Genomic DNA, 27,861 nt, shown 5'->3' on the forward strand with positions numbered 1-27,861 from the left:
GTGGACTTTTTCATACTTTTTGTATAATTAGCTTCTTTGTAATAAATTAAACGCATATATCACATTTTAATAATTTGATACAGTGTACCTACGACATACACATATTTGGAATGTAATACCAAAACATTACGAAATAATAACTCTGTGGACTTTTCATACTTTTTGTATAATTAGCTTCTTCGTAATAAATTAAATGCATACATCACATTTTAATAATTTGATAAGGTGTAACTACGACATACACATCTTTGTAATATAATACCAAAACATTACCAAATAATAACTCTGTAAACCTTTTCATTCTTCCTGTATAATTGACTTCTTCGTAATAAATTAAACTGATATATTGCTTTGTATTGGTTTCATATAGTGTAACTACGACATAGACATCTATCTTCGCTATATTATACCAAAACATTACCATGTAATAACTATTATACCGAAACATTACCAAATAATATTTATTATACCAAAACATTACCAAATGATAACTATTATACCAAAACATTACCAAATAATAACTATTATACCAAAACATTACCAAATAATAACTATTATACCAAAACATTACCAAATAATAACTATTATACCAAAACATTACCAAATAATAACTATTATACCGAAACATTACCAAATAATATTTATTATACCAAAACATTACCAAATGATAACTATTATACCAAAACATTACCAAATAATAACTATTATACCAAAACATTACCAAATAATAACTATTATACCAAAACATTACCAAATAATAACTATTATACCAAAACATTACCAAATAATAACTATTATACCAAAACATTACCAAATGATAACTATTATACCAAAACATTGCCAAATAATAACTATTATACCGAAACATTACCAAATGATAACTATTATACCAAAACATTGCCAAATAATAACTAATATACCGAAACATTACCAAATAATATTTATTATACCAAAACATTACCAAATGATAACTATTATACCAAAACATTGCCAAATAATAACTATTATACCGAAACATTACCAAATGATAACTATTATACCAAAACATTGCCAAATAATAACTATTATACCGAAACATTACCAAATAATATTTATTATACCAAAACAATACCAAAAAATAACTATTATACCAAAACATTGCTAAATAATAACTATTATACCGAAACAATACCAAAAAATAACTATTATACCAAAACATTGCCAAATAATAACTATTATACCGAAACATTACCAAATGATATTTATTATACCAAAACATTACCAAATGATAACTATTATACCAAAACATTGCCAAATAATAACTATTATACCGAAACATTACCAAATAATATTTATTATACAAAAACATTACCAAATGATAACTATTATACCAAAACATTACCAAATAATAACTATTATACCAAAACATTACCAAATAATAACTATTATACCAAAACATTACCAAATAATAACTATTATACCAAAACATTACCATATAATAACTCTGTGGACATTTTCATACTTTTTGTATAATTAGCTTCTTCGTAATAAATTAAACACACATGTCGCATTTTAATAATTTCATATAGTGTCACTACCACATACACATGTTCGCAAACTAATACCAAAACATTGCCAAATAGTAACTCTGTGGACTTTTTCATACTTTTTGTATAATTAGCTTCTTTGTAATTAATTAACCGCATATATCACATTTTAATAATTTGATACGGTGTAACTACGACATACACATATTTGGAATGTAATACCAAAACATTACGAAATAATAACTCTGTGGACTTTTCATACTTTTTGTATAATTAGCTTCTTCGTAATAAATTAAACGCATATATCACATTTTAATAATTTGATAAGGTGTCACTTCGACATACACATCTTTGCAATATAATACTAAAACATTACCAAATAATAACTATTATACCAAAACATTACCATATAATAACTCTGTGGACATTTTCATACTTTTTGTATAATTAACTTCTTCGTATTAATTTAATCACACTTATCGCATTTTAATAATTTCAAATGGTGTCACTACCACATACACATGTTCGCAAACTAATACCAAAACATTACCAAATAGTAACTCTGTGGACTTTTTCATACTTTTTGTATAATTAGCTTCTTTGTAATTAATTAACCGCATATATCACATTTTAATAATTTGATACGGTGTAACTACGACATACACATATTTGGAATGTAATACCAAAACATTACGAAATAATAACTCTGTGGACTTTTCATACTTTTTGTATTATTAGCTTCTTCGTAATAAATTAAACGCATATATCACATTTTAATAATTTGATAAGGTGTCACTACGACATACACATCTTTGCAATATAATACCAAAACATTACCAAATAATAACTATTATACCAAAACATTACCATATAATAACTCTGTGGACATTTTCATACTTTTTGTATAATTAACTTCTTCGTATTAATTTAATCACACTTATCGCATTTTAATAATTTCATATGGTGTCACTACCACATACACATCTTCGCAAAATAATACCAAAACATTCCCCAATAGTAACTCTGTGGACTTTTTCGTACTTCTTTTATAATTGACTTCTTCGTATTAATTTAATCACACTTGTCGCATTTTAATAATTTCATATGGTGTCACTACCACATACACATCTTCGCAAAATAATACCAAAACATTACCAAAAAATAATTCTGTTGACATTTTCACATTTCTTGTATAATTAGCTTCTTTGTAATAAATTAAACGCATATATCACATTTTAATAATTTGATACGGTGTACCTACGACATACACATATTTGGAATGTAATACCAAAACATTACGAAATAATAACTCTGTGGACTTTTCATACTTTTTGTATAATTAGCTTCTTCGTAATAAATTAAATGCATATATCACATTTTAATAATTTGATAAGGTGTAACTACGACATACACATCTTTGTAATATAATACCAAAACATTACCAAATAATAACTCTGTAAACCTTTTCATTCTTCCTGTATAATTGACTTCTTCGTAATAAATTAAACTGATATATTGCTTTGTATTGGTTTCATATAGTGTAACTACGACATAGACATCTATCTTCGCAATATTATACCAAAACATTACCATGTAATAACTATTATACCAAAACATTACCAAATAATATTTATTATACCAAAACATTACCATATAATAACTATTATACCAAAACATTACCATATAATAACTCTGTGGACATTTTCATACTTTTTGTATAATTAGCTTCTTCGTAATAAATTAAACACACATGTCGCATTTTAATAATTTCATATGGTGTCACTACCACATGCACATCTTCGCAATATAATACCAAAACATTACCAAATAGTAACTCTGTGGACTTTTTCGTACTTCTTTTATAATTGACTTCTTCGTATTAATTTAATCACACTTATCGCTTTTTAATAATTTCATATGGTGTCACTACCACATACACATCTTCGCAAAATAATACCAAAACATTACCTCACACTTCTTGTATAATTGCTTCTTCGTAATAAATTAAACACATATATCGCTTTTTAATATTTTCATATTGTGTAATGGTGTATTATGGTGTACTACAACATCTATCTTCGCAATATTATACCAAAACATTACCAAATAATAACTCTTGGGGTTTTTTAATTCTTCTTGTATAATTAACTTCTTTGTAATAGATTAAAAGCATATATTGCTTTTAAATAATTTCATATGCTGGTACGATGAAATACACTTCCTAACTTTGTACTACTATTAATACTACCAAATGCTAACTCTGTGGACTTTTTCGTACTTCTTTTATAATTCACTTCTTCGTAATAAATTAAACACACATATCTCATTTTAATAATTTCATATGACGTAACTGTGACATTCACATTTCTGAAATATAATACCAAAACATTACCAAATAATAACTATTATACCAAAACATTACCAAATAATAACTCTGTGGACATTTTCGTCCTTTTTTATAATTGATTTCTTCGTAATAAATTAAACACACATATTGCATTTTAATAATTTCATATGGTGTCACTACCACATACACATCTTTGCAATGTTATACCAAAACATTACCAAATAGTAACTCTGTGGACTTTTTCATACTTTTTGTATAATTAGCTTCTTTGTAATAAATTAAACGCATATATCACATTTTAATAATTTGATACAGTGTACCTACGACATACACATATTTGGAATGTAATACCAAAACATTACGAAATAATAACTCTGTGGACTTTTCATACTTTTTGTATAATTAGCTTCTTCGTAATAAATTAAATGCATACATCACATTTTAATAATTTGATAAGGTGTAACTACGACATCCACATCTTTGTAATATAATACCAAAACATTACCAAATAATAACTCTGTAAACCTTTTCATTCTTCCTGTATAATTGACTTCTTCGTAATAAATTAAACTGATATATTGCTTTGTATTGGTTTCATATAGTGTAACTACGACATAGACATCTATCTTCGCTATATTATACCAAAACATTACCATGTAATAACTATTATACCGAAACATTACCAAATAATATTTATTATACCAAAACATTACCAAATGATAACTATTATACCAAAACATTACCAAATAATAACTATTATACCAAAACATTACCAAATAATAACTATTATACCAAAACATTACCAAATAATAACTATTATACCAAAACATTACCAAATAATAACTATTATACCAAAACATTACCAAATGATAACTATTATACCAAAACATTGCCAAATAATAACTATTATACCGAAACATTACCAAATGATAACTATTATACCAAAACATTGCCAAATAATAACTAATATACCGAAACATTACCAAATAATATTTATTATACCAAAACATTACCAAATGATAACTATTATACCAAAACATTGCCAAATAATAACTATTATACCGAAACATTACCAAATGATAACTATTATACCAAAACATTGCCAAATAATAACTATTATACCGAAACATTACCAAATAATATTTATTATACCAAAACAATACCAAAAAATAACTATTATACCAAAACATTGCTAAATAATAACTATTATACCGAAACAATACCAAAAAATAACTATTATACCAAAACATTGCCAAATAATAACTATTATACCGAAACATTACCAAATGATATTTATTATACCAAAACATTACCAAATGATAACTATTATACCAAAACATTGCCAAATAATAACTATTATACCGAAACATTACCAAATAATATTTATTATACAAAAACATTACCAAATGATAACTATTATACCAAAACATTACCAAATAATAACTATTATACCAAAACATTACCAAATAATAACTATTATACCAAAACATTACCAAATAATAACTATTATACCAAAACATTACCATATAATAACTCTGTGGACATTTTCATACTTTTTGTATAATTAGCTTCTTCGTAATAAATTAAACACACATGTCGCATTTTAATAATTTCATATAGTGTCACTACCACATACACATGTTCGCAAACTAATACCAAAACATTGCCAAATAGTAACTCTGTGGACTTTTTCATACTTTTTGTATAATTAGCTTCTTTGTAATTAATTAACCGCATATATCACATTTTAATAATTTGATACGGTGTAACTACGACATACACATCTTTGCAATATAATACCAAAACATTACCAAATAATAACTATTATACCAAAACATTACCATATAATAACTATTATACCAAAACATTACCATATAATAACTATTATACCAAAACATTACCATATAATAACTATTATTCCAAAACATTACCAAATAATAACTATTATTCCAAAACATTACCAAATAATAACTCTGTGGACATTTTCATACTTTTTGTATAATTAGCTTCTTCGTAATAAATTAAACACACATGTCGCATTTTAATAATTTCATATGGTGTCACTACCACATGCACATCTTCGCAATATAATACCAAAACATTACCAAATAGTAACTCTGTGGACTTTTTCGTACTTCTTTTATAATTGACTTCTTCGTATTAATTTAATCACACTTATCGCTTTTTAATAATTTCATATGGTGTCACTACCACATACACATCTTCGCAAAATAATACCAAAACATTACCTCACACTTCTTGTATAATTGCTTCTTCGTAATAAATTAAACACATATATCGCTTTTTAATATTTTCATATTGTGTAATGGTGTATTATGGTGTACTACAACATCTATCTTCGCAATATTATACCAAAACATTACCAAATAATAACTCTTGGGGCTTTTTAATTCTTCTTGTATAATTAACTTCTTTGTAATAGATTAAAAGCATATATTGCTTTTAAATAATTTCATATGCTGGTACGATGAAATACACTTCCTAACTTTGTACTACTATTAATACTACCAAATGCTAACTCTGTGGACTTTTTCGTACTTCTTTTATAATTCACTTCTTCGTAATAAATTAAACACACATATCTCATTTTAATAATTTCATATGACGTAACTGTGACATTCACATTTCTGAAATATAATACCAAAACATTACCAAATAATAACTATTATACCAAAACATTACCAAATAATAACTCTGTGGACATTTTCGTCCTTTTTTATAATTGACTTCTTCGTAATAAATTAAACACACATATTGCATTTTAATAATTTCATATGGTGTCACTACCACATACACATCTTTGCAATGTTATACCAAAACATTACCAAATAATAACTCTGTGGACTTTTTCATACTTTTTGTATAATTAGCTTCTTCGTAATAAATTAAACACATATATCGCTTTTTAATATTTTCATATTGTGTAATGGTTTATTATGGTGTACTACAACATCTATTTTCGCAATATTATACCAAAACATTACCAAATAATAACTCTTAGGGCTTTTTAATTCTTCTTGTATATTTAACTTCTTTGTAATAGATTAAAAGCATATATTGCTTTTAAATAATTTCATATGCTGTTACGATAAAATACACTTCCTAACTTTGTACTACTATTAATACTACCAAATGCTTACTCTGTGGACTTTTTCGTCCTTTTTTATAATTGACTTCTTCGTAATAAATTAAACACACATATCGCATTTTAATAATTTCATATGGTTTAACTACCACATACAAATCTTTGCAATATAACACCAAAACATTACCAAACAATAATTCTATTGGCCTTTTCACACTTCTTGTATAATTGACTTTTTCGTATGAAATTGAACACATATATCGCTTTTTAATACTTTGATGTGGTGTAACTACGACATGCACATTTTCGCAATATAATACCAAAGTATTCCCTTGGGACCTTTTCCTACATCTTGTATGTGGCTTATAAACTACACATTTTGCCTACACTTTTTAAGCATTACCTAATAAAATTGACTTCTTTGTGATAATATTTTTATCATTTTACATATGCATTTACTATGTATTAACTCTGTGGACATACTTAATGCTACTTTTGCTATGCTTCTCAGATGTCTTTTCAAAATAACTAATCTGATCCAAGTTTTAAAATTATTTTTTACCGTCCACTTAATATTTATGTACTGAGCGGCACATAAGTGTTATTATATTTTACATGGCTAGCCTAACAAGTATCGAGGGATATACCCTGTCTATTATTTCCAAGATGGGCCATGGCTTAGATGGGGAGTCATAGAGTATTTAATGCTCATATTAAGCTACGCAGATCCAATTAGGATCCGCGCTCTACCAGACAACTCCTTGCAACATCCAACGACCCACACAGTGTGCCATCTCCCCAATTTCCCTCACATGGCTTGGGTTATCCCGGAGCTGTGGTAACATTTACTCGCCCATATTGAATCGTTGCCAAAGTTGTACTTTGCCACCTTTTTCCTTTTTTGGTTGTTACCGGATTAAGCTCACATTCTTTGTCTTACTTAAAAAATAGATGTCACATTTCTTATTTTTCAGAAAGAATTAACCTTCCGAAGACCGCTGTGTTTACCTTTCATCTTTAACATGTCGTACTACCTTTTTACATACTTGTTATTGATATTTGATCATTGTACTTCGCGTTGTTATTTTTGTGTAACATCAGCAGAGAAACATCCTGTGGTTTATTGCGTCTCTTTCTGTTGATTTCAGTTGGTGTGTTTTTTGATTTTCTTTAAATGACGTCAAATTAACTAGCACATTTTTACGGATTTTGATTGGTGCATTTGTATTGTGACGTATTTTTTCAGCCGGAAGATTTTGTTTGAAGAAGGTTGGTGATCTACCTCGATGTTTCGTGCTCTGCGTAAATTGTTTCCTTTATGGTTTAGTTTTCACAGATTGAAAATGGGATATTTGTTGCGCGTTCGTATTTTATTTAAATAACTTTCGTCGTGGAGTTGAAGGTATTAAGACATCTTGTTGTGGCAAATTTGTATATCTTTTTTATCCATTTCAGCTTACTTCTTTTTTTCTCCATTTTAAGTTACTTTTTTTTCTTTTTATTTCCTTTCCTCTCTTTTGTTTTATGATTGATCAAATCCTAACTCAAGCTAATTTTTTTTTACTCTTGATGAGGAAAAACCCAAAAAAACGACTTCAAGAAATATGGTTACACACTTCGGAAAGCGAGTATTTAAAAAAATGGTTTGATACAAACATAACATTAAGCGAACTTTAAGAAAAAGGAAAGATTTTGATCTGTTGCTTCCATTTAGGCCCGTAAAAAAGTTAATTACTTTAATTGCTGTGATCTGATTGGTTGATTTCGATCAACTAATTATCTACTTCACTCATTGTCCGTCGATGACAGCTGTACTTGTCGAAACGTAGCCTAGAACAAACTTGCTTGTTCATGACATTATAATATCTATATGACAATGACTGAACAGATAAGTGTTAATATTTTTAAAGAGAACTACTGCCAAACTTGTTGAGCCGTTCTCATCTGCTCTCGTTGGCTTGCCAATAGAAGGTAAAGTAAAAACACTAGCTTTTAAGGCTACACTCGATATCTGTTACGTCCAGGGCTATCCTGAGCGTTGTAGAAATGATTTATAGCGAACAACTGTGATCTAATTGGAAATGACCATTATGGTCAAACTTTGATAGATTAATTCGAATTTCTCAAATGGTTAAAACTTTTCTTATGAAGGCGATAGCATACACTGTGCCTTTTATATAGTTCCCGCTAATGCTTATAACAAAAAGGACACACAATGGATAGGAACTGTTTCTCTCTGTGTAACAGTGCATATTTATAATACTAACTTTGCATAAGCTTTAGTCTTCCACTTCTTTTCATGAACGCTATGTAGTTTCGTTATTTGACGTCAAGTGAATTGTAATGGAGTAGATATGATTGGTTAAAAATGACGTCATACTTTACCTTAGCATAATGGCGCATTGCAAAAACTCTTGGGAGCGCCTATTTTAGCATTAAATCAACCGTTTCATGTTTTATTTTACAATTGTTGTTTCATAGCCTTTTTTGTTTTTCTTTTATAACTAACATTTTTTAATTTGTAGGAACCTTTGAAACATTCACATACTCCGGGTCTTATGAAATCAATAGGGTAAGCCATTTCATTCTTTTCAAATGACTAAATAACATGGCAAGTAGTTGAACATTGTGTCTATTATTTTTAGTGATTATCGGAATTTTGTGTTGACACATGTGAGGGACTGTTATCTTCACCTTCGGCAGGATCCAAAACAATTAGCATCAGTTAGTGAATCCTTTTTAATATGCTAGTATAGACTTTTTTAAGAATCGTCCGGAAACTCAGTACAGATCCGCAAATTTGAATGCTCCCTTTCTTTGTGAATCCAAACAAACAATGAACTGGGAGTACCCCAGTTTCGAACATTTTTGTTTTAGCTTTGATTTTTCCTTACTACTTCAATACTTTATGAACCTCCTTCAACTGGAACTTTTTAACGTAAATTATTAAATATTGAACTAGCGACCATTCCGAATTAGTAATAATTTCATTAACTCAAACAAGTCTTCGATATAACAGCAGCTACTATATGTAATTTTGCATTTTTTTTTTTTTTTTGTTTTATAGATTTTATACTTTGTCTTGCAAATCCTTTTAATGGTTGAAGAGGGAAGTGAATTATCTAGGTAGGTTTTTGTGGTCTAGTGTACACTTCGTTTGTTGACTGTAGCGAAGTTTTTCAGGAGATAAACAATATTTTTATGAAGTTGGAATTAAGCCCAAGCATCTGTTCTAAATGATTGATACAAGAAGGACATAGTTCTGATATTCCATTTAGAATGGCGCATATTTTATTGAGTAAAATATTAAGTTGTTTACTGGTATGTGACGCTGCAGGTAGTAAAGGTGAACCTCCACATATCCGGAAACTTTGTAAGTATGCTTTATATTCTAGTACTGAGTATATTAAGGAAGCCAAATATTTGATTCGCAATAATAATACTTGCGTCTACGATTGAGGAACTTAAATTCCGTGTTCTCTTAATCAAGTCCTCGATGTGGATACAAAAGTTTGGTGAACATTCTCACAAATAAGCGCACGTACCCAAAAGAACGCTGATAAAAAGAACAGGGCTGAGTCTGGACGATATTTTAGAAACTAACAAAACTTTTACGCCACCCTTTTTCTGTATTGTGGTTTCACGGCTTGTTAGTATAATAAACAAATCTTTCTTTCTTCTTTTCTTCCATTGTAAATTTATTTTTTTTAAATCAGATTTACGATATTTTCAACTATTTTCTTTTTTGTTTTAGCATTACGTATTTTAAAGAAGTTATTTTTAAGCAGCCATTATGACAGGTAGTTCTAGCTAATTTCGCGTTTTCTGATTTTGCGTTTTCTGATTTGCATTCTGTTGCCATCTTTTGATATGCATTCTTTATTAAGTTTTTTGGAATATGTTTTTTGATTATAATTCCTTTTTAGTGAAATGATCAATTCTATGCTCAAAAAATTTGCTGAAGATAACCTTCCAAACTATCAGGTTCGTCGCTTTCTAGATTCTTTTGTCCCCTGTGTGTATTATTAAATAACCAGGCGGTGTCCCTTGGATAAATCCACGGGGTCGCCCGCTCTTTATAATGTTCTATATGTTATAACCAAGTACTCCCCTTTTAAGTGCTTCTTCCAGAAGGTTAAAAGTTAAGGGTTTAATAGCTAAGTATGTGTGATATCCACCGATTCAATTGGAGTTAAAGATAGAGAATTTGGCGCTTTTAAGACGTTGACTCCAGAAAATTTCGTTCTGTAACTCTTCCTTTAAGAAATTTCATGTCGTATTTTTTCTAATGAGAAATGGCCCTTGTATTTTTTTATTTAGGGGTCAAAGGATCTTGATTAAGAGGAGGTCCCGAACAGGGCAGTCTTACATTGTGGGGAAACAAAAATTCTTTTGATAACCATATTTTTAACTGAAATAAAATGTCTTTGCAGAATGTCTGTGTCTACATCCCTTTCATCATCTGCCGCTGCTAGACAACTCAAAGTTTCCGCATCATCTTCACATTTCTATAATAGCGACCTTACGAAAAATGCACATGAGCAGATCAGGGTAAACCTCCAAAAAAAGTTGCTGTTTTCCCTTCGAATCGAAATGAATCTTTTTGAGGTTGTGGGTAGAACGCTGAATATGTTAATGAAGTTATATCGCACAAAAATACTACTGATAAAAGGACACAGGGAAAGCGAATATAAATTCTTTCTAAGTTTTAAGTGTTCAACTAACTGCCTGTTCACAGTTTTTCTTTGTCAGTTTCGCAATTTTGCAGTTTTTAAAAAAAGCAAATTTTTTCGGGTTTTTTTCAGCGTCACTTTTGTTTAATTTTTTAATTTCGTAATAAATTTTGGGCTCGTTTTTCTTTTAACCGATTTTTTATGAAATGTTATTGACAACGCTGTTGCAGGTAGCCCTTGTTCTTGTTTCGTAATGCCCCTACCGCCGAACTGAGAGCTCTGCTCCTGTATGGTTGCCCTTGTTTAAGGTGGTAAGTTAATTGATCTTTGTAACACCCATTTCGACGCTGTTGTTACTAATGATTTATGTATCGCCATTTAGTATCAAAATCGTCAAAGATATTGCAATATAATTTTTTTCCTATCGCGTAGGGATAGCGGTGTGTAAAAGAGGATCTTTTTATTATAATGTTTAACCGAAAAAGGCAGCCTTGTATGATACAATAAGCGTTCTTGCATTCTCTGTCAAGTGTGTTGCAATTAGTTATAAAGTTGATTTTTTTCTCTGTTATTGGAAATTGCAAAAATGTTTCGCAAAAGAAAGCGATTTTCTCATGATGTATACACACATCCAGGAAATTATTTATACTTTTTGTTTAGGAAATATTGTTGAAATCGTTTGAAACAACTTGTGTTCTGTTACCACCTGACTTGACACGCAATTTTATCGACAGTCTACACTCACTGGTCGAAGCAGATGAGAAAAGACGAGGAGTAGGAGGGGACCAAAAATTACGGTAAACGATTCTGGTCAATAACTTCCTTAATGTTTTTTTACCTTTAAATGTTCAGTGATGTTACATTTGTGTCATTTCTTTCGCAGGAATTCATTGCAAAAACTGACGTCTTTTGCAGCTGGAGAATTTTAAAATTATTTAAATATATATAAAGTATTGTAAAGTTATGTATTGTATGAAATGTAAATTAAAAGTGTTTTATGAAAGAAATCCATCAATGTTTTAAATTAGACCATTCACCTGTCATCTCTTGCAATCGATTTCGATAATCCAGTAATTCTTGCCAATTATTTTTTCTTTTCATTAGATTAGTGTATTTTTCCATTTCTGTTGTAAACGCTCTCGTTTTTAGTTCATACCATTTCGGTTTGGGCCCTCGAGTTCTTTCTAGTTCTGCTTCGCATTTTAATTTGAATAGGTAAGCCTCTTCGAGTTTCAGCTTTTCATAACGTAGTCTACAAAGTTCTAATTCGTACGGAGTACCTCTGTCAAGTTCTGCACGCAATTTATGTCGTATCGCATTTGCTTCTGCCCGACGAAATGAATCCAGACTGCTATCGTAGAAATCTGATTTGGCTTCGTACTCATCATAGCGTAGCTTTTCCTCAGCTATATCTTTTGTTTTAACCTTGTCTGCTGAAGAATAAGGTGATACGTCAACACGCGTTCTTCTGTGGATAGGATCTAAAAACCAATCTCCATATTCATCAGAATGATTTGATTCGTGGCGTAAAGAATGTCTTAAATTATTTTTATCATCTAATCTTTCTTGTAAGAGTTTTCTCTCTACCATGTCATTTTCTAACGCACTAAATGACAAGGCAATGTCTGGTCCGTTTAAATTTTTAGAAAATAGCTCAACACCTGATGCTGCAACAGTAGAATTTGGAGGGACATCAAAACTTCTTCTAAGTGGGTGTATTGTCTTTTCTGTGTTTGACAGGTATCTGGTATCTTTTATTCTAAATAAAGCCAAAAGTAAGTATGAAATAAACTATTTTCTTCAAATCAAGCACTCGTTTGGATCTGTTAATATTTAATTTCTGACTCTTTGAAAGAAATGGATGAATAAATATTGCAATTTGCCAACATATATGGGCTTGTTCACAGTGTACAGGTTTTCGGGGACCAAACAAGAAAACCACTTATAAAAACGCGCAGCTTTATAAAGCGTCCCTTTCTGATAATAGCCCTAGGGGGATACACCTTGCAAAACACAAATAAAATTGGCTTCGCCATGGAATATATTGTCGCTCTTAAAAAACAATTAATGATTGGTTAATTATACTCAATTCCAAATGCGTCATGATCATTAAATTTTAATTAAAGCTCTATACTTCAAACGCTGATTTTAGTTCAAAATGCTTTGATTTTTCTGAGAAACGACTTGATGTTTCAGCAAGTATTCCCGTAGTGTAAAGTTTCTTCGCTTGTTATATTATATCGCCTTTTTTGCAGAAATTGTTAAACCCCTGTGCTTCTTGTTTTATTTGAGAGGAACGAAAACAGCTTAGTGGTTATAACTCTCGTACTTTGTGCGGGAGACCGGGGTTCGATTTTCCTTGGCGGCGATTCAATATGGGCGAGTGAATTTTACCATAGCCCAAGCCATGTGAGGGAAATTTTGGAGAAATTGACACAATGTGTGGGCTGTTAGGTGTTGCATGGAGTGGTCTGGTGGACTGCGGACCCTGTGTAGCTCAAAAATGAGCATTAAATACTCTAGGACTTCCTATCTAAGCCATGGCCCCTCCTGAAAATAATGGACAGGGTATATCCCTCCATATTTATGAGGCTAGCCATGTAAAATATGCACATCTATCTATCTGCTGGTAACGCCCAAAACACCCCTCTCTAAAATCTTTAAAAATAACGTAAATTAAACATACTACTTTTTACATCATGCAAAAACTTTAGCAAATTTTGCTCAAATCCGAGAAAGTTTATGTTTTAAACCAGCACCCAATCCACGTGACTAGGTAGCTATTAGCTCCCCTTCTAAATATTGATACTTGTGTGGAAAAAGCCTGTGATTTTAAATAAACTTTTCCCTGTCACAAATAACAGCACAATATTTAGATTCCTACCTTAGCCCTTCTTTAGAACCATTAACAAGAACTCCACTGGAAACACTACTTCTTGACATTGATTTCTTTGTTGACGGCAAATCCGTTTCTCTTCCAGACAGTTTCTTCACATCACCGGCGCTCTTACTTCGCATATGCTTATTTTTACGAGCCATGCTACTAATAAACATTCTAAGATAGCTTTTTAATGTACTAAATCGAATGCTGTCTTAAAGTATTCCGAAACTAGCTATCTATATCAATCAAATTTTGTTTATGTTTCCTGGGCTGCCATTTTGGAAACTAAGAGTAGTCTCTCTCTCGTGAAGAACAAAATAAAGTAAAAACGAGGCTAGCGCAAAGGGGAGCCTTTCCCTATCAAGTATATTTTCCCCTTAGAAATTTGAGCTGTCCGCAGTCATCAGAGCAGCACCACGGCTAACATGGAGCAACAACGTCACAGATTACAAACACTACTGGAGTTTTGTTGGAGTTCTGATTTTTGTGTGATTTTTCATGCTGTGCTATGCAATAAGCGAAAATTTACGTTTTATGTCATTTGCACACATTCTTGTAGCTAGCAACGTAAAAAAGCAAAAGCGCGTGTGAAATGGCTATATTATTATTAGCTAGCTAGGTACACATTTTTTGAAAGCACAAGATCCAAAATAAACTGAATTTACCTATTATTAATTTTAATTTGCTCCTGTTTTTCACATTATTCAAAGGAATAAGCATGTATAGAATTAATTTCATTGTTTACAATTTCAGCGGTATAGCTCTTTCTCCTGCTGAGCTCCTTGACTTTGGCACTTGCATGGCAGGGAAAAAGGGGGGGGGGGGTGCTTAGGGGAAGCAAAGGTATTATCAGTCAATTTTTTTCACACAAAGCCATTTGTAGGTCTTTAAACAACAATAATAGTTTGTAACCTCAATACCTCTCTTCACAATATCCTAGCATATTTTTTCCTGCAACGCAAATCCCAGAGCCAAGGAGCTTCCAGCTAAGAAGTAAACAAATGACGTCACGCTGGAATCCATACATGTTTAATGTATTTCACAAAAAATCAAAACATGTACAGAAGATTGTCTATTACTAAATAAAATAAGATGTAAGATAAGATAATTTTATTAATTAAAAATAGCTGTACAGTTCGAATAATTAAATAAATTGGTAATTTGAAGAGAAAAAAAACAAACTATTTTTGAAGGGAGACCTTGGCTAATAGAAGAAGCTAAGACGAGGATAAGGCCACCCTTGGACGAGTACAATAGACGGCACAGGATGCGCAAAACGGCACAGACATACATAATCACCAGATAAACGAACCGTGTGAGAACAAAAGGAAAATTTGTTACAAATTAATAAGAGGCAATAAAATACTTCTTTAGATCACTTTTAAGACCAAAGTAATCTATGGAAACAAATTTTTTAGTCATTGATGTCTGTATCTTATTCCAGGATTTATTGGTGTTATCTCTAATAGAATTTTTACCAAAACAAATGGTATTGATGGTAGATTGATCAAGTCAGCCTTTTCTGCACAAGTGCTCTGGGCATGGTTGAACTCAACTGCAAAAGTATTCTGGATAGTAGCAGGCATTTTATCATGAAAGAGACAATATCATTGAATTTGAGGATTTCAAGATTGCCATAGATGATACTAGATGATGCTCTTTGAGATTCAAAAGTCATTAGTCTGATAGCAAAATTTTTGTGAAACAGCAATACAATTACTGACATTGTCCTATAAAGACAATGCTTTTTTATAGTGATTTTTTCATTGAAAACTCCTTTTCTTTTCTGCAAATAATAGACCAAGTACCTCCAATTCTTAAAAGATTAACAAAACAACCTTTTATGGGCAGACAGCCTCTTTATCAGAATATGATACAATTAAAAATAAAAGGCTTCCTAAACATAAAAAAGGTACAACTACTGAAGTTGTTGATCTACCAGTGTATTATACTGTTAAATGAACAAGTAATTCTACACAAAAGATCTCCTAACTTATATAACAAAGTTCAGATTTGGTCTCACATGTCTGAAATCCCTGGTTGTTACATATAGATTTTTTTTGGTTATAAATATTTTATATTTGACTGAGATAGGGTGACTATCAACAAAATAAGGGAAGAAAATATTGTCGCTAACCTTTTAACCCTGGATCCAGGAAAATGCCATTTTACTGGTCCTGAAACTGAGTATCATAAATAAAAAATAATAAATCACAAATAATAGACAAAAGCAATTGGTAAAAATTTAATTGGCTTTAATTTAATTAATAACATGAAGCTAAATAAAATTAAATGATCACGAGGCATGATTTGAAATTTAAGTATGATCAACCCTCTTACTCTAGGTTTAGGCCTATGACGTAAAGCTTTACTCAGCTTAAAATTAGAACTTTTTTACGTCGGCAATAAAACTGGCGACATAGATACATTTTAACTGATTTGCGTCTGCATTGCGTCAGCAATATTTTTTTGTAGTAAAATTTTTCAACTGGTAATAACTTTTGTCATTCGCTTTTTATTAGGGCTAGACCTCTCATAAATTTGATGCATTGATCTCCTGAGACGATGAAAAGTGGGAATGGAGTACAAGTCGTATTGACATACCTTCCTACCTTTCGTTAGGTAAATTGTTCACTGCCAACTGGCTTTTTATGTTTCGAGATGAACTCATTAGGTTAGGGTATCATTAGGTTGTATATCGCAGTCGGCAGTGACATGCTTCAAAAATGCTTTTCACTGGCACAGTTTAACATGAAGCAAAAATGTACAGGAGACTCAATTGTTAGAGTCTTCTCAGAATATCTCTCCTATCAATTAATTTGAAATTTGCTATATTTCAATTGTAAGTGAGACTTTTACCGTTTTTCCATGTTAAATGCAAAACAATTTTTTATCTCAAAAAAGAACATAGGAATACGAATAGGATTTCTTTTTTGACAGAAAAATCTTCTATTTTAAAGACAATCTCCTGAAATGGATGTAAACAATCTAAAGATTTCCAAATCAACATGCAGATCTTAACTTATGGGGTCCTTAGCAAAAAATCCAGAGGCCTGGTACAGGCAAACGAGTGTCATTTTAATAAAAAATGCTAATCAATTTACCATTATATTATCTATGCATTAAAGTTTGAATGCACATCTCTTATCAGGTCTAAAATTACTGATGAAACAACGTGTCAACATTTGCTATTACTTAAATATAACATAACTTATACAGACATTATTTGTACAGATAATTTGTACATCTCAATTTATTTAAATGTGAATATCTTAAGAACGAAAAGAGCTTAATGAAATATTTAAAAAAAATTGTTAACCAACTTTTTAAGCTCTATAAATCCAATATCATTTTATACCTTGGCTTCCCTTTAAATAAAAAATCTAAGAATAGCCAATGTGACTATATATCATTGTGCTCATTAACAAGATTTTGGGAAGACATTTTTAGAGAACTTATTTTTGCAATTCACTAAAAATTAAAAATGTAGTCATCAGAAAAAATATGTTCGATAATTTTTGGACAGAGATTCTGCAAAAATAAGCTAAGAATTTCTTTTGTAACCCTTATAGCTACAGTTGAAATAAATTTTGTTGCCTCATTTCACCTGAGCATGTATATAAGGGTTTACATCACATAGTTGTCACGATTTTGTTTGTTATACAATGTTTCAATTGTGGAATTTTAATTGTTTTGCATGTTTAGAAGGTGGTGTATATTTTGGAATTTTGTGAAAGCTTTTGGCATATTCGTATTGTTTTTTGTAGATCATAAAAAAGAATGGGACTTGCTTTGGTGAAGAATGTCAAAGCAGCAGACAATGCACAAAGTTTTGTCTTCCTGAATGATGATGTGAATGTTGATAAAGATGGAGGTGATGATGATTTGATAGATTTACAAGTTCCTGCTCGTGTTAAAAACATACACATTGATGGTTTATCAGTAACGAAAAATGAATTAGTAACTAAACAACTGGAAAGATTATTTGACTGTAAAACCTTTGACAGTGTCATGACAGAATCTCATTTGTGTAAACTCAAGCTAGAGCGACTAGGTATTTTTCGTGGAATTGAAGTGTTTATCGATGTAGCAGATAGTAAGAAGAATGGCGAATTTGATGTGTATTACTTTGTTAAAGAGTCGAGGCGTCTCAGTGCAAACGCTGGCACCCACGTGGGCCATAATGAGGGCAGCATGTCAATGGGTGGAAGAGTTAATAACATTCGTGGGTTAGGTGAAACGTTAAAAGCCAACGCCACATTTGGTACTAGTGTTTCTTCATCGTATGAATTTTCTTTCTCCAAACCCTTGCTGCATGACCCTGACAAAAAATTCTCTATCCGAGCTTTAAAGTCGCTAACTGATTATGTGCAGTCACAATATAAAGAAGACGCTAAAGGTCTTGTGTTAGATTTTACACTTCCAAGTCCTTTTGGAGTCCATACCCTAGCATGGGACTACATCTGGAGAGAGAATATTATCAACCCATCTGCACCCTTTGACATTCGAGAACACGCTGGAAACATGTTGAAGTCAGCAATTAGGCATTCTTTTGTCAGTGACGGACGTGACGACTGGATTTTTCCGTCGGATGGGCATTTGCTAAAACACAATATAGAATACAGTGGCGTTGGTGGTAACGTCAAAGGATGGAAAACAGATATTGAACTCCAGTTGAATAAAGAATTGTTTTCAGACATTATCCTAGCTGCAGCAGTGAACACTGGTGTATCACGCTCTCTTACCAACGAACCTTTAGCAATCAATGATAGATATTTTGTAGGAGGGCCGCTTTCTGTGCGCGGTTTTGCAATGAAGGGTATTGGAAATCATTCGCTACAAGCTTCGATGGGCGGGGAAGTGTTTTGGGCGTCTGGTTTACATTTATATACGCCATTACCGTTTAGACCAGGTCGAGGAGGATTTGGCGATTTATTTCGAATGCATTTCTTCGCAAACGCTGGTAACTTGTCAAACACTGCAAATTTAGATATGAATGAGTTTATAAAAAGACCGAGGTATTCCTACGGTTTGGGACTTATGTTCATGCTTGGTGGTATGGCCAGGCTGGAAGTAAATTATTGCATTCCAAGGAATGCGCAACCTGGCGATATCATCAATGAAGGTTGGCAAATTGGCGTAGGGTTAAACTTTCTTTAACTTTTTAAGCTGACATCAGACGAAATGTATTGTTTGTCATATAATAGCAGTATATATAATATTATCAACAAAAATAGCTGTAAAATTATTTTTTGTTAAAGCTAAATAAATAATCCTTTTAAAACTTTCTTTTTTTCTATCCTTTTAAAATTAACGTTACACAATTAAACATGCCGGCTATAAATTCAAAAGGTGCTAAAACTTAGGCTGTAAAATAAACATCTCTGTTGTCTCGAACTTTGTCAACCCAGAGTGATTGAGTTTTAAAAAGCTGACGAAGCATTAATGTCTACTAAGGCGTAAATTCACAATTGTTTGACCCTACCCGTACTTTGTTTATGGATTTTTAATAACCAATATTTTCTTTCGTCGACATTGTGGCCAGCTGCAGAAGCGTGATGAAACATCTTGAGCAGTGCGAAAGTGACAAAATGGACCTTGTTTAGTCATTCGCATCGTACGTGTTCTTTTGCCGTCTTTAACTTGAACCTAGATTGTCCTAAAAATGTTTTTTGCAATCTCGTCTGTTTTATTGTATTTTGGTGTTGTCGCTATTATTTCTTCTTTTTATCAAATTATACCATGATTCAGCATGGAGTTTTTTTCCTTTAATTTGGTGGGTAGTTAAATTTGCACATTTAGATTCAATTCACGAAATTAAATACCCTTAAAATATTCTTTAAGATTGCATTCGCGAAAATTAATTTCTATGAAAAGAAATTACAAAAAGACAAACAGTGAAATTTTAACCCCTGAACAAAATGAAAGCAAAATTCCAATCATAAGGGTTCTTTGCAGTTTTTTATTTTTGGATCAGAGTAACCCTATCAGATCAACTAAATTCGGCGCAATACGCTATATATTTTCTTGAATTACAGAAGCAACAAATACTCATGCTTTGAAATTATTATTCCGCTCGAACTTTCTCCAGCTGTATTTGTTTTCTTTCTAAGCTGTGAAACCATGTTTGTATTTACAGTCTACGCCACACATTTTCAGTATAATTATATTCGGCATGATAAAGGCGTTCTGTTGAATCGAACAACTGTTTATTCACTCGAAAACCTGAAATATCGATAACAAATAAATGGCTTAAGTACTTTTAATCCTTCGCAGAGATAAGAAAAAAACATGAATGCATTATATATCTACGTCATGTTCTTACTGGCAATGTTGTCATCTGAAGGTATGGCAAAGAAAAGAAAACCCAACAATCGGCCGACGATTGGTGTGCTTACTCAGAAAGTTCATTCCGCGTTTTCTCCTCAAGTTAAGAAATCTGAAGGTTATATTGCGGCTTCGTATGTCAAATATCTGGAGATGGCTGGTGCTCAGGTCGTGCCTATCTTGGCTACAATGAAGCCCAAAGCGGTACGTAAGTTAGTTCGATCTATTAATGGTGCTCTTTTTCCTGGAGGAGCGGCGCCTTTAGACGACTCACCATTTTACGAAACTGCATCAGTTATCTACCACGAAGCTAAAAAGTTGAACGACAAAGGCGTTCACTTTCCGTTATGGGGAACTTGCCTCGGTTTTGAAACTTTACATAATCTAGCCGCAGAAGAGAACATTCTAATGGATGTTGTGGCTGAAAATATCTCCATGGAGTTAAACTTCACTCAGCATGCTTTCAGAAGTCGACTCTTTGAAGACATGGACAAAAAGATGATGCAGGATTTGATGTTTGAGAAGATTACGTTGAACATGCACCATTCTGGGATAAGTCCTGAGCTTTATGGAACAAATCTGAAACTAAATGCCATGTACAGGGTTCTGTCAACAAATTTTGACGAAAAGGGAGTTGAGTTTGTCTCCACTGTCGAAGGTAAGGTTTTTAATTTGTTTTTGTAGTGAATATTTGGATCAAGAGTAATTATCCCAATACTCGCGAGTATTAGCATATTTTTTAATTGCGCCTACACGATTTCTTAACCTTCAAAGGACGGGACCTGCAAATATTCGGAATACAGCAGTCCCACAGTTGGTCTACCATAACTCTAAGGACATTGTTTTCATAAAAGTGATCTCTATGTTTTAGAAGATGAATTCAACAAAGGCAAATAAAAAAAGCAGTTTTTTTTTTCAAAGAATGGGCCGTTCTTTAAAGGTTATGAAACTTATTTTGGTTCAGTCACCACGTTGTCAACTTTTATGGAGTTTCTTTAAAGAATATTAATAGTTCTCAACCCCGATTTTTTATCTTAAAATGGCATTCAATAACTTGTCAATGTTTAATAGTAATTATTGACAAGATGTATGATTACGTAAACAACCTCGCGAATAAAGTTTACCAAAAGCTGTCCATCAGATTGTGACTTCTATTACGAAGCTAGACACGACATACGTTATCGTTTTTGAAATATAAATCACTTTTTCCCGACTAATTTTTCAAGTAAGTCACTTTTCCCCGACTAATTTTTAATATTCCTGTAGATAACTTCACAAGAGAATTTGAACAACTTTTTTAATTTATCAATGTATGTTTTTCATACAAAAACAACTACGAGAATGAGTACAAAAATTCTTAGTCGGGTATAAAAAAATCGTGTGAAAGTACTAGTCGGGGAAAAAGTAAGGGCGGGAAATTTTGGTCGGGGAAAAATTAAGCCAGTTTTTCTAGAGTTTTTTTTCCCCGATAAGGTATTTTACTATTCAGAAAAAAAAAAGAACGGGGTATAAGAGAGTTACTCAGTGAGAAAAAGCAAAATAAAAAAATAATAATATACGAGTAAATCTTAATTATTTGAAAAAAGCAAATAGCTGTAGTTAAAAAATATATTACCGGAACTCTCACAAATAGTGAGTGTTTCCGAAATGATTTTTCTCTATGTTGGCTTGTCACTAGCGTAGCGAAAAAAAATTCCGTTCTTGTCATTATTTACAATATAATTTGTCTTTTGCTTACATTTTAACTAAATTTTTAAAATCGATGTATTTAATGGTGCAGTGAAAGAAAGTAAAAATAGTTACGAAGATGAGATTCCCGTTTCAGTGTTCAGAGAGGCAAAAATTTCCGTTCTTTTGCGTTACATTTGCGTTTTAATACAAGCTCGTGAGCTTGTAACAAGCTCACGAGCTTGTAATTAGTTATCTTTTTAATTACGTCAAGATTTCGCCAGTCAGTACTTGCAACTACCTCTTACCATCGTGTCTCCTAAATCGGCAATTTTGAAAGGACGGCCGTCTGCACAGTCGTAGATAAAATTTAGGAAACAAGTTTGCTTTCTTCCATATTGTTTTTTATGCTAGGAACCAACATGGTCTTTCACGCCCGCGTCAGTATAATCCCACCTCGTTCGAATCGCCCGCTGTCTCTTTTTTATATCGGGATGGCGAGTGTTTGCCTCGCCTTCCCGATAAAGAAAAAGAACAACAAGCGCCAAGAACGATGTTGAGTAAAATCAACGCCTATAAAAAAACTTGAAAATAGTTTGGTGCAACTATCTATATCTTTCTTTACACAGGGATAAAGTATCCATTCTATGGAACGCAATGGCATCCAGAAAAGAATTTATTTGAATGGACCACACGCGAGGCAATTAATCATTCTCCCGAGGCTGTTGCTGTTGCTCAATACCTCTCTAATTTCTTCGTTAACGAAGCTCGCAAGAATTTTCAGAAGTTTAAATCTGTAAAAGAAGAAATAAAGCATTCAATTTTCAAATATGCTCCTATATTTTCTGGTGGCACATCTTTGTTTGAACAGGTGTATGTGTTCGGTAATGGAAGTGAAATAATCCAACATTAATTGGTTTTGATCTAAATGAAAAATCTTCCACCTAATATGGCTCGGATAGATTTTTCTTAATGCATTTTCCTAAAGATAGATACTTTATGATAATCAATGAAAGAGTTTGCCTAGAATATTTATTCGTACCCGAGAACAAATAGACAACAAGAATTTTTAGCACCTTTTTTAAACCACGATAAAGAGGAATACTAAAACTGTATCATTGCAATGCATGTGGTTTTAAATTTGTAAAGCATGTTTTTAAACTTGTGTTTGAACCTATCTAGTTTTTCCTTTATAAGTCTTTTTTCACGTGCCGTCATCAAAAATACGTTTTTGTCTTACTGTATATATGTAGTTAGTTACAACTGAGAAAGAATTGTTAGTGATAGCTATATTTATTTTCATTTGTCTCAACTATTCTTCCCGCAAACGTCTTCTGTTAATTTTGTTTTAGATTCAGGATCCTCTTAGATGTTCTCCTTAATCGAGTACTACTTTTTTGCTTTTTGACATTTTTAATTTTTCTTTCTATCTTTTCCTTTTCATCCATTTTTTCTTTTCCTTCTTCCTCGCTTATCTGTTGCTCTTCTTTTCCATTGGTGGTGTTTCTAAAATCTTCTATTTCCCCCTCTTTTTCCAGTCTGTCTTCTTCTACTTCATCTTTTATTTCATCTTTGCTATCATTTTTACGATTCTCTTTAACTAACGTTTTACCATCAATATAATCTTCTTTTTGTATGCCTTTCTGATTAAGATTTGGAGTCCCAGAATCAACGTTAGTGCATGTTTCCCTTCGAGCTATTTTTTCGTCACCATCATGTATATTATCATTGAAACTTACGTGGACATTGGTGGATATAATATCATATGTTTCTTTTGCGACGTCGTGTTTACCTGTGATACATTCATTTGCTTTAATTCCTGGACTGTCATTCGTGCTTTTGTTTTCTTCGTCTGTGGTTCCTTCATCCTGGCAAGTCGTTGTACCCATTGCTTCTTCGTAATATTGTTCAGTAAGTTCTTCACTGTTATCTTTTTTCTTTTCACCATCCTTCTCAGTCCTAATTTCTTTAATATCACAAGTCCTAATTTCTTTAATATCACAATATTTTGCCAACGCATGAAGCAATTTTCTTTTCTTTTTGCGTCTTTCTCGTTGCTTCATCCTGTTTCGGCGTTTTTTCTCTTCTCTTACGTCAATTCTCTGTTTCATTTGATGATTTCCTAAGTTTATTTCCTCACCTAAGTTGTCACAACGACCAAATACATCGTCTCCACCGGACAAATAACTGTCTAACTCCCCAACATCCAGTGAACCATCATTAAAAACGAAGTCCTCGCTGTTATATTCACTTCTACTTTCAGCAATATTGCTTGCTATCATAATATCCTGCAAAAATCCTGTAGCAATTTCATTCTCATCAGTAAAATCCATGATGTTATCTCGTACTTTCATTTTAGCTAACTTTTTTTTGACTGTTTTGTCTGGCGAGTTGTATGTCATAGTCTCTCTCATTGCTTTCGAGTAATCATATTTGTATTCCTGAGCGCATTCTTCCGTAGATTGCCACCCATCGTGATCTGCACATTCGCTAGTAATTCGTCGTGCTTTGATAGGCTTCGGTTTCAATACAGTTGTTTCTTTACTTCGTAGTTTGAAATGTGATTTTAAAGCACGTTTTTTTCTTGCTTTACTAAAGGAACAACTACCCAAGCTTAATCGATATCTCTTTATCATGGCATTCGCTTTATCGTAATACTTTTGTTGATGTTCAGCCGGGATCTGATACCATATCTCCCGTAACTTATCTTCAATTGTTGTCTTGCTAGCCTCAGGGTATTCCTCTTTTACCAACGACCTGGAATGAGACAAACGAGTCAGTATAATCGCAGTTATTTTGTGTTGTTTCCTTACATTAAAAATTAAGTTTTATAATTTGCTATCTCAGACGTATTCGATTCTTTTACAGTTGACTTTTTTACCTGTATTTTTCCTTCCAGATGGAAAAAGCATCTGGCAGCAATTTTGTTAACATGAGCTCAATTTCAGCATCATCCGAATCTTCTGCTTCACCCTCCACCATTTTAGTAAGACACTCTTCTTTCAAATTCTCTATCGGCTTCATACTTGTTCGGTCAATCACTTCATCCTCGACTTTCCCAGATTTTTCATGTAATTGGTGATTAGCACAGGTCAACGCCGTGTTTTCAGTATTGTCAGTTGGGTTCATCATTTCAATAAACTCATCAACATCTTCCATGCTGATGTCATTCTCACTGGGACAATGTAGTGCTACTGCGTGCGCCATGAATTCTACTTCTAAAAAAAAAATAAGCTGAATGCTTTAATTTTAGAAATTTTTGCGTATTTTGCCAAATTTTAAGGATGAGTCGAGCGAGCTTAGATATATAAAAGGAATTAACCATAAACATTTTTTTTGGAATTTAAAAGGGATACAAAACGGTCCAAGTGAGATCTCCGTCGTTGATGCTTTTGGAGTAGGACGGCGATTTGCACATATGCACATATATTTCGCCGCAGCGCGCTATACAAAGTGTTTCGCGCTTGTATATTCATATGTTTTATAGTTCTTGGATAACACATACCTTTAAAAATGGCCTTAGCGACTTCAACGCAGCGGCGAAAGGTAATGCGCTGCGCAATGTTTCGCAACCTTACTCTAACCCTAGCCCTTGGTGCAACGTTGCGCTGCGCAATAATAAATTAACATTTATTAAAATGATAATAGAGAAAATATTTAATTTAATAATTCATTCAGTCTTAAGCGCAACGATGCACTGCGCGATAGTTTCGCCGCTTCGCCGAAGTCGCGAAGCGCGTGCCATTAGCTCGACTTGCGTTTATCAACAGCCCGTTTTGTAACCTTGTAATTCTTCTTTTCTAGTCACAAAAATTTATGATGTAGCTAGTAAGCTATTTTTTGATCTGGTGCAAACAACAGATCTTATATCAATAAAAAGCAAAAAGAAACGAAGACGAGATAAATTGACAGCATACCTCGTGTTTTATTAATGTCTTGCTTTTCTGAGCGTATTTTTTTCTTTCTCTTTCTTCTGAACTTACAAAATAAATTACTTTCTAGGAATGAGCTTGTTATAACTTGGTTGCCCGCGCCATTATACAAAGAAATACCTTCTTCAGGCTTTGGTTTGATTGCTGCAAGTTTTCTGTTCAATTTTGTGGTGTTTTGATCGATCTGTGTTATATGTTCGTACGTGCTAGGGTAAGACTGAGACTGGTTTCTTGAGAAATCATGGAGATAATAATCAGAAAGCCCATAACTTTGCTGATGATAAAAAGGATCAACTAAATTTCCAGTGAATATATTTTCTATTGGAAAAATGGTTGCTAATCCAAACGGATTAAATCCACTGCCAGCCACTTTGTGCGAAGCGTTTTCAAGCTGAACATATCGATCAAATGAGTGTAAAACATTTGAATCAGTTGAATTTAAATTTAAATCGTTGCTCGTTGCTTTTCCTTCAAAAACTTTCTCTTCTACCAAGCTGCTCACTTGATTAACTAAAGATTGATTCTTTACGGAAGCAACCTCGTTAAACCAACCAATGTTTTCCGCTTTTCCCGCAAATTCATTCTTGCTTCTACCTAATTCGTTATCATATAACGGTAGTCTTAGCTCCTCAGTTTCCATATTCATCCGTTTTTGGATACCGGCCTCTGACGTAAAAACTGCAAAGTCTTCCCAGTCATTAAATTTACCGCTGCAACGACTTCGTCAATGTTAACACTACTTTGCAACTTTAGACTCAATGACATAAAAGTGGCAAAAAATTTCTTAATTTTTTATATGCAAATCGCTGTTTCTCTTTTTATACATTAAAAAATTAAAACATCTAAAAGTCAAGAATTAAACAGGAACCAGACCTCCTCTGCCACTTTCGACGAGTGTTTGACTGTTGATGATATTATTTTTACTTCTTTGGCATACATTTTTTTTCATTTTATGATACGTCTGAGCTTCTTACAAATTTTCGAGATTTCTTAACTCAAGTTAAATAGCAACAGGGTATAGCAGATGGGTGTTTCTCGTTTCCAAATTCCAGTACCGTTTTTATAATAAGCTGTGTGTACTAAAAACCAACCTCGTTTTCAGGGCAATTCATTATGCTGACTATCACGAGTCCTGGAGAAGAGTTTATTATAAATACGTGCCGGTATTGTATTATTGTTATTGATGTCGTCAGCAGAATGGCCCTAAGCCCATTTGCCTACAGCTTTTTTGAGACTCTGTGAAAAGTTTCATAATGCGAGTATATTTAAAAAATTGTGATCCATATGCATTCCAAATTTTGTTAATTTGACCTGTGAATTTGCAAATGTAGCGTCATCTTTCTTTTTCGCGCGCAATAACAATATAAGCGTATTTCGTATATGAATTGTCGCGCAAGTTAA

At 32.3% G+C, this 27,861-nt stretch overlaps 5 protein-coding genes across 5 annotated transcripts in view; 3 read left to right on the plus strand and 2 right to left on the minus strand.

The window, feature by feature from the left end:
- The window catches only part of LOC130646176 (protein MMS22-like), a 46,658-nt gene extending 33,982 nt beyond the window's left edge, over positions 1-12,676 (plus strand). Inside the window, exons 18-25 of the mRNA XM_057452328.1 lie at positions 9,505-9,551; positions 9,625-9,703; positions 10,047-10,105; positions 10,258-10,352; positions 10,734-10,779; positions 10,906-10,963; positions 12,313-12,449; positions 12,536-12,676. Coding sequence (XP_057308311.1) covers positions 9,505-9,551; positions 9,625-9,703; positions 10,047-10,105; positions 10,258-10,352; positions 10,734-10,779; positions 10,906-10,963; positions 12,313-12,449; positions 12,536-12,581 — 567 coding nt within the window. The 3' untranslated portion in view covers positions 12,582-12,676. The remainder of the gene's footprint in view (positions 1-9,504; positions 9,552-9,624; positions 9,704-10,046; positions 10,106-10,257; positions 10,353-10,733; positions 10,780-10,905; positions 10,964-12,312; positions 12,450-12,535) is intronic.
- LOC130646183 (uncharacterized) lies at positions 12,458-14,997 on the minus strand. The gene is made up of 2 exons (XM_057452335.1): positions 14,537-14,997; positions 12,458-13,411 (listed from the first exon to the last, which is right to left on the minus strand). The coding sequence occupies exons 1-2, from the start codon at positions 14,704-14,706 to the stop codon at positions 12,664-12,666; spliced, it is 918 nt and encodes a 305-aa protein (XP_057308318.1). The 5' UTR covers positions 14,707-14,997; the 3' UTR covers positions 12,458-12,663.
- A 3,316-nt stretch (positions 14,998-18,313) lies between these two features.
- LOC130646143 (sorting and assembly machinery component 50 homolog A-like) lies at positions 18,314-19,693 on the plus strand. Its single transcript, XM_057452283.1, has one exon. The coding sequence runs from the start codon at positions 18,314-18,316 to the stop codon at positions 19,691-19,693; it is 1,380 nt and encodes a 459-aa protein (XP_057308266.1).
- A 1,030-nt stretch (positions 19,694-20,723) lies between these two features.
- On the plus strand, positions 20,724-23,639 carry LOC130646186 (gamma-glutamyl hydrolase A-like). Its single transcript, XM_057452339.1, has 2 exons — positions 20,724-21,518; positions 23,158-23,639. Exons 1-2 carry the CDS (start codon positions 20,825-20,827, stop codon positions 23,439-23,441), a joined length of 978 nt encoding a protein of 325 aa, XP_057308322.1. The 5' UTR covers positions 20,724-20,824; the 3' UTR covers positions 23,442-23,639.
- Positions 23,640-23,652: 13 nt separating this feature from the next.
- On the minus strand, positions 23,653-25,683 carry LOC130646185 (uncharacterized). The gene is made up of 2 exons (XM_057452337.1): positions 25,410-25,683; positions 23,653-25,285 (listed from the first exon to the last, which is right to left on the minus strand). The coding sequence occupies exons 1-2, from the start codon at positions 25,658-25,660 to the stop codon at positions 23,866-23,868; spliced, it is 1,671 nt and encodes a 556-aa protein (XP_057308320.1). The 5' UTR covers positions 25,661-25,683; the 3' UTR covers positions 23,653-23,865.
- Between the last annotated feature and the right edge of the window lie 2,178 nt (positions 25,684-27,861).

The sequence above is a fragment of the Hydractinia symbiolongicarpus genome, chromosome 5, assembly GCF_029227915.1.
Source record: "Hydractinia symbiolongicarpus strain clone_291-10 chromosome 5, HSymV2.1, whole genome shotgun sequence".
NCBI classification, from domain to species: Eukaryota; Metazoa; Cnidaria; class Hydrozoa; order Anthoathecata; family Hydractiniidae; genus Hydractinia; species Hydractinia symbiolongicarpus.

What these genes read in the sequence shown, in the direction of transcription:
- LOC130646183 (XM_057452335.1), bottom strand. Translation starts at nt 14,706, where the DNA reads ATGTTTATTAGTAGCATGGCTCGTAAAAATAAGCATATGCGAAGTAAG. An exon ending in GGTTCTAAAGAAGGGCTAAG is followed by an intron (nt 13,412 to 14,536) that starts GTAGGAATCTAA and finishes GGCTTTATTTAG; the next exon opens with AATAAAAGATACCAGATACC.
- LOC130646186 (XM_057452339.1), top strand. Translation starts at nt 20,825, where the DNA reads ATGAATGCATTATATATCTACGTCATGTTCTTACTGGCAATGTTGTCA. An exon ending in GTTTGTCTCCACTGTCGAAG is followed by an intron (nt 21,519 to 23,157) that starts GTAAGGTTTTTA and finishes TTCTTTACACAG; the next exon opens with GGATAAAGTATCCATTCTAT.
- LOC130646185 (XM_057452337.1), bottom strand. Translation starts at nt 25,660, where the DNA reads ATGATGAACCCAACTGACAATACTGAAAACACGGCGTTGACCTGTGCT. An exon ending in ATCTGGAAGGAAAAATACAG is followed by an intron (nt 25,286 to 25,409) that starts GTAAAAAAGTCA and finishes GTCTCATTCCAG; the next exon opens with GTCGTTGGTAAAAGAGGAAT.
- LOC130646143 (XM_057452283.1), top strand. Translation starts at nt 18,314, where the DNA reads ATGGGACTTGCTTTGGTGAAGAATGTCAAAGCAGCAGACAATGCACAA.